At 37.1% G+C, this 14104-nt stretch overlaps 1 protein-coding gene across 3 annotated transcripts in view; it reads left to right on the top strand.

The window, feature by feature from the left end:
• The window catches only part of ATRN (attractin), a 165142-nt gene that overhangs the window by 60600 nt on the left and 90438 nt on the right, over positions 1-14104 (top strand). For all 3 annotated transcript variants that reach the window (XM_039479407.2, XM_010351810.3, XM_010351809.3), the window contains exons 7-8: positions 11251-11341; positions 12926-13169. In XM_039479407.2, the coding sequence (XP_039335341.1) occupies positions 11251-11341; positions 12926-13169 (335 nt within the window). The remainder of the gene's footprint in view (positions 1-11250; positions 11342-12925; positions 13170-14104) is intronic.

Raw genomic sequence — 14104 nt, 5'->3', positions numbered from 1 at the left:
TTGCTGATTTTATGACTTGGAACTTTTTTCTAGGTACTTTCTGTTAATGAAGGTTGTCAAAAAATTAGCATCTGTTAATTAAGGGATTCTGGAAATATATGGCAGTGTTGGCCTAGTTTCTGCATCCCCTCGCAAAGTAGTCATTAAAACACATCGCATAACTAGTCTAGGAAAGTCATAGAAACATGAGCAACACCTATAAGAAAACTTGATTAGGTGAGGCGCAGTGGCTCATGTCTGTAATCTCAGCACTTTGGGAGGCCAAGGTGGGCAGATGACTTGAGGTCAGGAGTTTGAGACGAGCCTGGCCAACATGGTGAAACCCCATCTCTACTAAAAATACAAAAATTAGCCAGGTGTGGTGGTGGGCACCTATAGTCCCAGCTGCTTGGGAGGCTGAGGCAGGAGAATTGCTTGAACCTGGGAGACAGAGGTTGCAGTGAGCCGAGATCATGCTACTGCACTCCAGCCTGGGCAAGAGAGTGAGACTCTGTCTCAAAAACAAAAAAAACTTAGTCAGAAGGTAACTGTATGAATGGGTAAGGCTAAATCATTGATAGCCATAAGACTTGTGTGGTATTGGCATCTGTGCAGGAGTGAGCAGAGGGGAGCAATGGGGACACAAATGGGATCCAGAAGATTCTCACTCAAAAGCTCAACAAACTGATCGAAAACAGCTGGAATTGGAAAGAGTTTTGTATATTCTAGTAACAAGGTGAACTCAAGGTATCCATAGTAGTATCTGAAGGGGCTGGAGCAGTTTATACCTTACTTCTTCTCAGAATAAACCAGCCAAAGTATTTTTGAAGGAGAAAGTTTCACACTTAGGAAGAACTGCTGGAAGTAGAATTCAAATTGAGCATGACAGGGACAATAGGGACAAAGTAAAAGTTGAAATAACAGTCTGAGGAAACAGAGCCAGGCAGTCTCAAGTATACTGCCCTGTATTTGAACAGTATATTACAACAATTGAAGAGTGAGTTTGAGAGCTGAGATGTTAGAAAACCTGTACTACACCTGGCCTCCTTGTAAAAGCTCAGAGAAAAATGCTTTCATTTCAAATTGAGCAACAGAAGAATATCAAGATCAAATCTTATAGAAAGTCATTATTTTAAAAAAGAGAACACAGAGTAGAACAAACCTCTTCATACATGAAAGCATTAACAGTAGAAAATACACTCACAAAACTGATGAAAATTTTAACTCAGTATTCCAAAACAAGCTATAGTACAATAAGAAAATAATACAAGAGACAGGGTGCCATGGCTCATGCCTGTAATCCTAGCACTTTGGGAAGCCACACAGGTGGATTGCTTGAGCCAGGAGTTTGAGACCAGCCTGGACAACATGGTAAAATCCTATCTCTACCAAAAATGCAAAAATTAGGCAGTCTCATAACTGGGTCTTAAAAATACATATAAATAAATATTTTTTAAAAATAAAATGATGTATCAAAGAACAATATAATCAGAACTTAAAATTTACAAGTGAGGTGATTGAAGTTCTGATAGAATTTAAAAATTTTAGAAATTCAGAATTGAAGAGAAACCTAGAAGGACACAGAGTAAATAAACACAGTAGTTACTACTTTAGAAATAGAATATGAAAGGAGGAAATTCTTTAATATTATACATGAAGGCAGGGCTCCATGGCTTATGCCTGTAATCCCAGCACTTTTGGGAGTCTGAGGTAGGTGGATCACTTGAGTCTTGGAATTTGAGACCTGGGCTATATGATGAAACCCTATCTCTACAAAACATACAAAAATTAGCCAGGTGTGGTGATGTGTGCCTATAGTCTCTGCTACTAGGGAGGCTGAGATGGGAGGATCTATTTAGCTTGAGCGATTAAGGCTCCAGTGAGCCATGATTGCACCACTGCACTCCAGCCAAGGCAACAGAGTGAAACCCTGTCTCAAAAATGAAAAGGAATGAAGGTCACTTTTCCCACATTTTGTGGTAAGTATAGTTAAAAATCCTGAACACTATATATAAAACAAGCGAGAGCTCTGAAAGTGAGAGAGAAGATGGCAGTCCAGCTAGGGACTTTAGAGTGCAAGGAATAAACAACAGTGAGTTCCAGGGATTTTCTTTTTGCCTCATATGTCCTACATGTGATTTGGGGGAGGCTGGCAGTCTGGGAATGCCACAAGACACAAGCTGAAAAAGCCCCAAGAAAAGCATGTTTTCTCTAGTTTGAGGGCCAGGAAAGGGGCAGCATAACAAAGACAGAAAACTTACGGAAATAACTGCTGTACTTCACCCACGTACCACGGAAATATGGTCCCACCACCATACACACCAGCACAGTCTGAGGAGACAGCCTAAATTTCCACCCTTGCCAGAATGTAGTAAGGAATTCCAGCACCACTCCCAAGGTAGTGTCAGAGAAGACCAAGTAAGGGGCTGGGACTTTCCTTACTGGTGGAGACCAGGCCATACCAAGCTGCCCCTTACCTTTATAACATCAGTGGAGACCGCATGGGGAGCCTGGACTTTTCCCACCTGGCAGTAACTGCAGTAAGGAGCCAATCTTCCCCATCCCTACTGGGGTGGTGTCAGAGGAGGACTGCTGTAACAGAAGATTTAAATAAGATCCAGAGTCTCATGACATGATACCCAGAATGTTTGGGTTTCAACTGAAAATCACTGGTAATGCCAAGAGCTAGGAAAATTGCAACTTGAGTGAGACAAGACAATCAAAAGAGCCACTGACGTGGAGATGACATAGATGTCAGGATTGTCTTGACAGAGATTTTTAAGCCACCGTCATAAAAATGCTTTGATGAGCAGTTCTGGGCACACTGGAAACAAATGAAAAACAGAAAAAGCCTCACCAAAGAAATAGAAGATAAGAATCAAGTGGAAGATTTTTTTATTTTTTATTTTTGAAGTGGAAGTTTTAAAACTGAAAAATACAAGACAAAAACCAAGACAGATCTCAATGGATGGGCTCTACAGCAGAATGGAGAGGACAGAGAAAACAATCAGTTAACTTGAAGATGGAACATTAGGAATTCCTCAGTCTCAGGAACAGACAGAAAATAGATTTTTAAAAAAATTAACAGAACCTCAGAGACCTGTGGGACTGTCACAAAACCCCCCAACATTTCTGTCCCTGGAGGACTCCTGGAAAGAGAGGAGAGAGAGTATGTGTCTGAAAAAGCACTTCAAGAAATAATGGCTGAAAAATTTCCAAATATGACAAAAGACCTGAACCGACAGAATCAGGAATCCTTGTGTACTCCAAATAGTATAAACCCAAAGAAATAGACACCAAGACTTATCAGAGCCCACCTTCTGAAAACTAAAGAGAAAGAAAAACTCCAAAACATAAGTGAGAGAGAACTTACACTTACAGGAACAAATGAATTTAAATGACAACGAATTTCTTGTCCAAAACCATGGATGTCAGAAGGAAGTGGGACAACATTGTTGAAGTGCTGAAAAAAAAGGATTGTCAGTATAGAATTCTATATTCAGTGAATATATCTTTCAGGAAAGAAGAGGAAATTGGGACATTCTCAGATGAAGAAAAACTAAGATAATTTGTTGCCAGCATACTTTTCCTTAAAGAATAATGAAGGAAGTTCTCTAAACAGAAAGCAAATGATGAAAGAAGGAATCTTGGAACATTAGGAAGAAGAAAGAATGAAAATAGCAAAACTGCTGGTAATTACAATGGATTTTCTTTCCTTTTCTTGAGTTTTTAAAATTAGATTTAATGGTTGAAACAAGTAACATAACAAAATAACTTTTGGAAAATTAGAAGAACACACCAAAAATTTGTGAGTGGTATGTGCAAAATGCACTTACCTATCTCTGTTTTTTAATTGGGAGTTTTGTTCTACCACTGAGCAGGTGATAAGTCTTGCGGATTCTTTCCTACCCGTGAAATGAGGGATGGTGAGATGGAGAGTGGACTTCATAATGCCTAAAGTTTCTTTTCTGGCACAATTTTAGGGATCTTGTACCAAAAGTATGATCTAAAAAGTCTGAAAATTAGATGGAACGTGTATTATATCTCGTTAATAGTCTCCTTTTGAAAAAGATTTGAGAGCATACTTTAGGTTTTCTGTATATATTGTTCTTGATATATCCATACAACCTCTCTCAAAATTCACGTTAGAGGAAAACAAACTCCCTCTGGAAGACCATCATTTTTAAAATTTTTGTTTATTTTTTAACTTTTAGATTCAGCGGTACATTTGCAGGTTTGTTATATAGGTAAACTGTGTCATGGCAGTTTTGTGTACAGATAATTTCGTTGCCTGGGTAGTAAGCATAGTATTTTTACCTGATAGGTATTTTTTTCTACTCCTCTTCGTCTTCCCACCCTCCACCCTCAAGTAGGCCCCAGTGTCTGTTGTTCTCCTCCTAATATCCATGTGTAGACCATCATTTTTAATACTAATAATCCTATATTTCTAAACTGGATGCTCTGAAATTACCTTACATTTGTTTTCCTGTTCTTAATCCTGATTTGTTTTCCCCAGGTGCTCAAGCTGAGATTGTGAAGTCCTTTTTCAATTCCCTTTTCCCTTCTCTTTTTATTTAGTCAGTAGGTCATATCGAAATCAGTAGATTCACTTTCAAAATGTCTCTCAAGTAAAACTGGCACAGTCTCTTTTTAAAAAAATTTATTTATTTTAACTTTTATTTTAGGTTCAGTGATACATGTGCAGGTTTGTTATGTAGGTAAACTCATGCCACAAGGGTTTGTTGTATAGATTATTTTGTCACCGAGGTACTAAGCCTAGTACCCAATAGTTATTTTTTCGACTCCTCTCCCTCCTTCCACCCTCTACCCTCCAATAGGCTCCAGTATATGATGTTCCCTTCTTTACGCCCATGAGTTCTTATCATTTAGTTCCCACTTGTAAGTGAGAAAATGCGGTATTTGGTTTTCTGTTGGTTAAAAGGAAGTCATAGATCCTGCTTACCTCCTAGGGGAGAGGATTGTACATGGTTATGAACACCAGGAGGTGGAGATCATGAGGACTATGCCAGCATCTGTCTGACACAATATGTTAAATCTTGTTAGCTCTACTTTTAGAATCTGTCCCAAATCTGATCTCTAGTGCTGCCACTGTGAGAAGAGAAGGTAAAATTAAAGGCATGAAAGTGATTGTGCCTTCCTGCTGTTATACTAGTAGATACTATGAAAGGCACATATTTACCATTATGTGATTTTACCCTAACATCCTCCCTCTCTCTTGAAGCAAGAAATCTGGGAGTCTTTTAATATTTCTCCATCTTTTCCTCCTCATACCATAATTTCATATTAAGCTCCCTCAACTCTGTCACCAAATATTTGTCATATTTGTCTTTTATCTTTATGTACAGCCTGCTGTTATCTCTTAATCTTCAGCAGTAGATTCTATCAAATCTGTTCATTTTCATTTATTCCTGTTAATCAGATTGCTAAACATGAATTGGGGTGCCTTTAAGCAATATAAACCATGTTATTTCCAACTTAAAACCCATCAATGTCTTCCCTTTGGATTTAATGGCCCTGCATGATGTGACCACTGTTTACTTTCCCAGACTCAGTCTTTTCCTCTCCTGCCATCATTCACAGCACTCCTGCCCCACCAGCCTGCTTTCTTACCCAAAACATACAATGTATGTCATGACCTAAGGGCCTGTGCACTTGCTGTTCCCTTGGTCTAGACTATTCCTGCTATTGGGCCTTAGGGCTGGTGTCTTCTCACCCTTTAGATTTCCATGTGGTTGTCCCACAGAGGGATCTTCTCTGACCATCCAGTTCAGACATTTCTTTCTCCCTGTTGTTTTTTTCTGTAGCCTTTGTTTTCTTTATAGCAGTGTTTGTGATTTTTGGTTATATCTGTGCATGCTGTTGTACTTGCTCCTTGTCTGCCTTTGCCAAGTTCTCCAAGGTTAGGGACCATGTTTACTCAACTGCACTCAGAGCTTAGCTTATAGAAGGTACTCAGATAAGTATTCATCAGATAAATGGGGGAGTAAATGAATGGTTTATTTCCTTCACAAACATCTGTTCCTGGAAATATTAATGTCACCTATTACTTTTTTTTGACTGATATACTTCATGAGTCACATTAGTTTTTAGATCATAACTTTTTTTTCTACTTGATAAAAACATAAATTTCTGTAGCTTTGTTTCATGTAAATATTAGAATAGTTCCAAGTAATGAATTTTCGTGAAAAGTTAATTTAGTGATTCTTTTTAGAAGTAGTGTTTCTGGAACTTAGATTACAGATTTTATAGTCATTTATACTCTTCCATAAAAGTATTTTAGGAATTGCTCTTTCTTTCTGTTTTCCTCATAGTCCTCTTAACCTAAAACTTTTTAGTTGCATTAAAAAGCAGTTCCCGTTTTGTTACCCAATGGTCCTCTTGTGAAATAAGTGATCTTGGTCCCCTCGGTTAAGATTGCTAGTTAAAACTTGATTACCAAATTTCCTTCTCTTGAGCAAAAAAGAGCTTTTTTTTTTTTTTTTGTTAAGTTTCAAAGAAAAATAGTAAGAAATCAATCAGCAGTCAACCAAATAAGGAAAGTAGCATCACCAAATCCAATAAATGACGTTTTTTTTTGTTGTTGTTGTTGTTTGAGACAGAATTTCACTCTTGTTGCCCAGGCTGGAGTGCAGTAGCACAGTCTCGGCTCACTGCAACCTCTACCTCCACCTTCTCCTACCTCAGCTTCCCAGATGGCTGGGATTATAGTCACCACACCTGGCTAATTTTGTATTTTTAGTAGAGACGGAGTTTCTCCATTTTGGTCAGGCTGGTCTCAAACTCCCAACCTTAAGTGATCCACCTGCCTTGACCTCCTGAAGTGCTAGGATTACAGGCATGAGCCATTGTGCCAGGCAAATCCAATAAATGTTAAAGCAGACTCAGGGAACAACAAGGTGACCTGACCTGTTACATACCCCACAGAAATCACACTAGGGGAGATTCTAATAATTCTCAGTGATAGCCCAAAGTCTAGAAGGAAGCAAACTGAGTGAGCATTACTGTTTTTGATGGTAATTGAAAAGCAGGAGACGTAATTATGGGGGAGGATCAGGTAAAAAGCGGAGAAATTGACCAAGTGGCTGATTCCCTACCCAGAACTCAGGGCTTCTATTTAAATTAAAATATGATCTGAGCACTGTTGTAGACCACAAGCAAAATCTCAGAGGAGAGGAGAGTCTGGGTATTTTATCCTAATAGACTATACACCCTCTTATTTGAGCCACAACATTTCCTTAGATTTCAGAAGAATAGATAGAACATAAAATACCAGCCTTCACACTAAAGCTATGGAAAGGATGGAAATTTGATAAACTTGTCTTGGATACAGTGGGAACAGAATTAAGAAATCACCCACACTTTGCAAATAAAATGTCTGGAGAGCTATGTCTAACCTCAAACAAAATGAAAGAGGTGGCATTGTAGCTAGTGCAAATATTCTATGATGAAAAAATAAAGAGGAAGAAAGACTGCAGCCTGTAAAATCTAACAAGAAGCCATCATGGAAGAAAAGCAGCTTAAAGGAGGAGATTCCTTCCAACTGCTTCATGCTACAGATCAACTTAATGAGAATTTGAATTCAGAAAAAGCTACGAGACAAGAAGATGATAACAGTGAGAAGAATTGGGAGGTTGTCGGCCTAAAGAAATACGAATAAATTAGATAGCAAAAATTAGAATGAAAATTGAATTACTGACTGGTTGATTGAGTTAATTGTAGTGTAGTGGGAGAAACAGAGAAAATAAAAAACACATGAAGGACAGAAGGTGATCAAATATAAATATAATTGCTGTCACTGAAGAAGATAACCTAACACATGTAACAGATGGATTGAAAAGGTGTTTCAGGCCGGGCGCGGTGGCTCAAGCCTGTAATCCCAGCACTTTGGGAGGCCGAGGCGGGTGGATCATGAGGTCAAGAGATCGAGACCATCCTGGTCAACATAGTGAAACCCCGTCTCTACTAAAAATACAAAAAACTAAAAATACAAAAAACTAGCTGGGCGTGGTGGCGCGTGCCTGTAATCCCAGCTACTTAGGAGGCTGAGGCAGGAGAATTGCCTGAGCCCAGGAGGCGGAGGTTGCGGTGAGCCGAGATTGTGCCATTGCACTCCAGCCTGGGTAACAAGAGCGAAACTCCATCTCAAAAAAAAAAAAAAAAGAAAAGGTGTTTCAGAAAAATTTTATAGTTTCTCAATGACAAAACCTGATTTCATCAAGTTATTGAATTTTTTGTACTTGGAGTCTATCCAAGAAAAATAAAGTCATTAAACTTTTGGGATAAAGGACAAATTATTATTTGAGAAGCTTCCGGTAGTTCTGTGTTACCTACTGTCTGGAATCATGTCTAGTCTCCACGGAGCCTTTGCCTTGGTCTTCAGGTGGCCAGATTGGATTGGTAACCAGGCGATTATGGAGTTTGAAACCTGTACCCTGTGGTACATGATGGTCATTGGCTTGCCAGCCATCTTAAAGGGATCAAGGGAGGTGCTGTCACTCTGTGGAAGATATCTTTTTCTGAATTCCTGAAATCTGTCTTTGCTTATTTGCTTGTTTAAGTCTTTGAATCAGTTGTTCACTATTCTATTATCTTGGATTCAGCTCCCAAAAGGAGTGTTTATCTGGTACTTAGAACTTATGTTTTATTTTATCAGTATTGTTGTTGTCTTATGTTTGCTTCTCTCTGTTGAGAGATAATTAACAGCATGTTGTTTAAGTGCCTTTTGGTAGTTCTCCTGCCAGCACCTAAGTGTCTCTGACAAGCTCTTGGTCTGACTTACTGACAGAAGAGGAGCAAAATACATTAAGAGACAGATTGGGCTCCCTCCGTGTCCTTTGACAGAAATGTGGAGACCTGTTTCTGTGCTTCCTCTGTTTCTTTCTTCTCTTTTAAATGTACAGAAACAAGCCTCTGGATTGCACATAAGATGTATGTATATGTGTGGTCGGAAGTTATGTGAGTCCTTCCCAGAAAACACCTTTCATAGCCAGAATTCCACAAAAGCTTTGTGCAGTTGTATGCAGTCCATTTTATAAAATCATATTCCTGGATGGATTTATTTCTATTTGAAGTAAAATATAGTATCATGTCATTAAAAAAATGGAGGTTGCAGGTAGGGAGAGAGGAAGAGAGGATGAATATGATTCAGAATTCTTCAGGCCTCCAGGCAGAAAGGCAAACCATGAAAAAAGGGAGAAATAAGCTGGCCACAGACTTCTCCGTAACATTTTCAGTACCAGCAGTGTTCAAGGGAGCAACATCTGCAAGGTTCTGGAGGAAAGAAAGGATGGTCCAAGAATAGTATACCCAGCTAAGGTGTCATTCTGCTATAAAGCTAGCAGGCGGATATTCTCAAACAGGAGTGAACTCAGGGAAAGAGTACTATGAACTCTACATAAACAAAACAAAACAAAAACCCACTTGACAGTGAAATCCAGGGGAGAATTGAAGAGCTCAAGAAAGAGAAGTTGTGGTAAAAGGACTATGAGGAGATTGATTCAGCTAAAATTCAGGACTAAATAGCTATGGAATTACTGTTACCAAATGTAGTATAATTTTTATAACAAAAATTGGAAGAAGAAATGAGAGGAAATGTGAGTGCTAAGATTTTTCAACTTTTAAAGCAAGAAGTTAGTGAATTCTTTGCAAAAATAAATTGCATATAATTTTAAATTCAATCTAAATAATTTGCCATGTATTTTTAAGTGTGGAATATTCCAAAAATATGTAAAATAATAGCCAATGTCAGTTTATATGCTATTCATATTTAATAGTTGTCACCAAACAAATGGTGATAAAAATATAACAAAATATTTACTTCAGATCGTGTATAAAATATTTAAGATCAAAGGAAAGGCTTAGAGAAAATTAATGAATACCAATGCATTCACCACCGGGTTAGAAAATAAAACACTGCTAACACAGTTGAAGTCCCTTCCATGTTTCTCCAAAGTCCCAGAGATAATCTGTATCCTTATTTTGGTGTCAGTTGTTCATAGTTTCATATACATGTGATACTTTACATATATATATTATACTTTACATATATATGAAAGTAAGTAGAATGAATAAATTTTCTGTTTTTAGTCTCTAGAAACAATTTTCTGCAGTGTGCTATTTTAGCTTAACATTGTTTTGAGATTTATATTGACATGTTGCTGGAGTATATTTTTTATTCTGTATACTTATTCTATATCTATCTGGATATATTACCATATATTCATTGATTTTCAATGGATGGACATTTGTTTCCTTTTTTGCTATTGTGATAAACTTTCTTATTTTTTTTTTGCTTGTATATGATAATATTTTTCAAAATATTTAAAATACTTGGAATATACAGGTAAACTTTTATAGAAAATCAGCAAATATTTACTTAAGGTAAATGTAAATATAAATATCATTGGTCTTTTTTTTCTATTTTGTGAAAATTAAAAGTATTCTTTTACATGCATAGAAAGATGTCTGGTATGATGTTTACTTAACGATACTGATTTCTAGATCATGGAATGTGGGGTCGTTTTTAAAAAAGCTTTTAACTCTTTATTCTTTGTATTGGTTACGTTATTTATAATGGACATGTATGATTTTTATAAAAAACTATAGTTTTAAAACAGTATAGTTTTAAAAGCAAAAACTCAAAGTGAGTATTTTAAGATACTGAATGTGATTATTCAGTAATGCATGAATTTCCCAGTATAAATTGCATGGCAGGATTATAAATTATTTTCTTTTTGGCATTTTTGTATTTTAAGGTCTTATATTCATAGTACAAGTGAAATGCTATAATGGTATTCTGGCATTTGAAAATATATTTTTAGTCAATTAGATAAAAGGAAAGATTAGTGATTTTCTTTTGCTTAATTATCATCCCTTTTTTGGTACTCATCTTGCTTTTCTCATGATAAAATGAAACAAAAGTTATTGTAATAAAATTTTAAGTCCCTTGAGTACAATGCAACCTTTAAATGATTTAGACTGTGTATCCAAGAGGTTTTCAGGAAGTGTTAGAACGTTCCAGAAGATTTGTAGTCCTCTCTTTTCCCAGGATTTTGTAGTCCACCTCCTCTTCCTGAGTTACCACTTGCCCAGTGGGCCCAGGTGTCAGGTTTGTTTGTGAAGATGACAAGTGCCCCTTTACATCCTTGGTAGGTTTAGTGAGCATCTCCAAACTGGATTGTGTCACAAATGAAATAATATGAGATGTTCTGTTTATTAGTTGGGTGAAAATATAATCTGTTTGTTTTGTAGGTATGACCTTGCTTCTAGGGAGTGGCTTCCACTAAACCGTTCTGTGAACAGTGTGGTTGTTAGATATGGTCATTCTCTGGCATTATACAAGGTAAAACATCTCTACTCTGTACTAAGCAAGAAACTCAACTTTTCCTTAGTTACTTCATGTATTATGTAGTTGAAAAACTACATAAGTATTGGTTTTTAATTGGGGAAAATTTTTATTGTGGGCATTATATAATTGGCTACGTTATAAGTAGAAATTAAAATGGAAACTTTTTTAACTCGAGATTTTAATGGCTTTGAATTGTAATGGGGTATTATAATTATGGCACTAAATGGTTAAAGATATGGATTAAAAAGTGTAGAGGCCGGGCGCGGTGGCTCAAGCCTGTAATCCCAGCACTTTGGGAGGCCGAGGCGGGTGGATCATGAGGTCGAGAGTTCGAGACTATCCTGGTCGACATGGTGAAACCCCGTCTCTACTAAAAATACAAAAAATTAGCTGGGCGTGGTGGTGCCTGTAATCCCAGCTACTCAGGAGGCTGAGGCAGGAGAATTGCCTGAACCCAGGAGGCGGAGGTTGCGGTGAGTCGAGATCGCGCCATTGCACTCCAGCCTGGGTAACAAGAGCAAAACTCCGTCTCAAAAAAAAAAAAAAAAAAGTGTAGATTAGCTTTTATTCTCATAAGTGAGTTTAGCTAAGAATAGCCACATTGTAATGTGGCTGAATAATCATTTTCATTTCCTCATTTTTATAGATAGATGGTAAGAACTGGCAACTTTATTTTTCTAAGTCATTTTATACTCTAAAAGATTCAGATTCATGTGAGAAAGTCCAAGAAAAGTGGTAAAGTACTACAGATGTAGAATATGATTAGTTTTATTTCCCTTTTTCCTTTTTTCATCTGTTTCCTAGTAATTCACTGAAAAGCACCCTTTGTTAACCCTTAAAATTTTTTAAATTTATTTTTTATTGAGGTAAAATATACATATATAATAGTACCATCTTTACCATTTTTAAGTGTATAGTTTGGTGGTAATAAATGCAGTTATATTCTTTTTCTCCTCCTTTATTCTTCCCCACCAGCCTGCCAGCCTCTGGTAACCACCAATCTACTGTCCGTCTTCATGAGATCCACTTTTTTAGCTCCCACATATGATTGATAACATGATTTGTCTTTATGTGCTTGGTTTATTTCACTTAATATAATGACCTCCAGTTCAGACCATGTTGCTACAAAATGACCAGGTGTCATTCTTTTTAACAGCTGAATATTCCATTGTATGTGTGTGTATATGTGTGTGTGTGTGTGTTTATTTTATATATATATATATATATATATATATATGTATATGTATATATACATATATACATATATATATTATACACACACCACATTTTCTTTAATTATCCATTGGTGGACACTTAAGTTGATTCCATGTTTTGGCTATTGTGAATTGTGCTGCCGTTAACATGGGAGTGCAGATATCTCTTTGTTGTGTTCATTTTCATTCTTTTGGATATATATCCAGTAGCGAAATTGTTGGATTATATGGTAGTTCTATTTTTAGTTTCTTGACTAACCTTTTTTAAGCTGAGAATAATAATTGAGCTTTTGAACTGATGCTTCTGTTTTCAGATTTAATCTTTTCAGTGTTTTAAAGAATTTTTTTTGCATTTTTTTCCTAGGATAAAATTTACATGTATGGAGGAAAAATTGATTCAACAGGAAATGTGACCAATGAGTTGAGAGTTTTTCACATTCATAATGAGTCATGGGTGTTGTTGACCCCTAAGGCAAAGGAGCAGTATGCAGTGGTTGGGCACTCTGCACACATTGTTACACTGAAGAATAGCCGAGTGGTCATGCTGGTCATCTTTGGTCACTGCCCTCTCTATGGATATATAAGCAATGTGCAGGAATATGACTTGGGTAGGTGTATCTTTTCTAGTAGATGTCTTTTGAACATCAGATTTAAAACCTCTAAGCTTATTATTTTGACTCTTTAGAAAGATTCAACCTAATCTTGATTCAGTACTTTATCTTGAAATGTAGTTAAAGTTGGGCTGGGTGTGGTGGCTCATGCCTGTAATCCTAGCACTTTGGGAGGCCAAGGTGGGTGGATTACCTGAGGTCAGGAGTTCAAGACCAGCCTGGCCAACATGGCGAAACCCCATTTCTACTAAAAATACAAAAATTAGCTCTACATGGTGGTGGGTACCTGTAATCCCAGCTACTCGGGAGGCTGAGGCAGGAGAATTGCTTGAACCTGGGAGGTGGAGGTTGCAGTGAGCTGAGATTGCACCACTGCACTCCAGCCTGGGGGACAGAGTGATAACTCATCTCAAAACAAACAAATAAAAAACCAAACAAACATAGTTAACATTAATATATTACCAGTGAAATGCACATTATTGATACTCCTATGTAATATGTATTTGTCACTGTCAATTTGCTAAGGAGCCAAAGATGACACAAAATGGCTTTGGGTGTTTAAAATGAATAAATAAATAACAATGATTCAAAACAACAAATATCAAAGAAAAGAAATATTTGCCTAGCCCTTCAGAGATTGGTTTAGTGGAATATGATTTGCCGTTTAATATATGATCTTTTCTTTGGTTAAATTTCATTCTATCTGTTGTTGTGCAGTAAGAATACCAGCTATAATTAACATTTTGTGAAAGTAGGCCTATAAAGTATATCTATATATTGGTCACCAAAGGTTATAGGGAATTCAGTGTTCATTTGAGTGGAATCTGAGTCTTTTTATTTTATCTATTGAGATAGGATCTTGCTCTGTCACCCAGGTTGGAGTGCAGTAGCACAATCATAGCTCACTACAGCCTTGATGCCCTGTCCTTAGT

The sequence above is a fragment of the Saimiri boliviensis genome, chromosome 9 (genome assembly GCF_048565385.1).
Source record: "Saimiri boliviensis isolate mSaiBol1 chromosome 9, mSaiBol1.pri, whole genome shotgun sequence".
Lineage (NCBI taxonomy): Eukaryota > Metazoa > Chordata > Mammalia > Primates > Cebidae > Saimiri > Saimiri boliviensis.
Note: the sequence above shows the minus strand (reverse complement) of the source record. Positions and strands in the feature narration are given on the sequence as shown.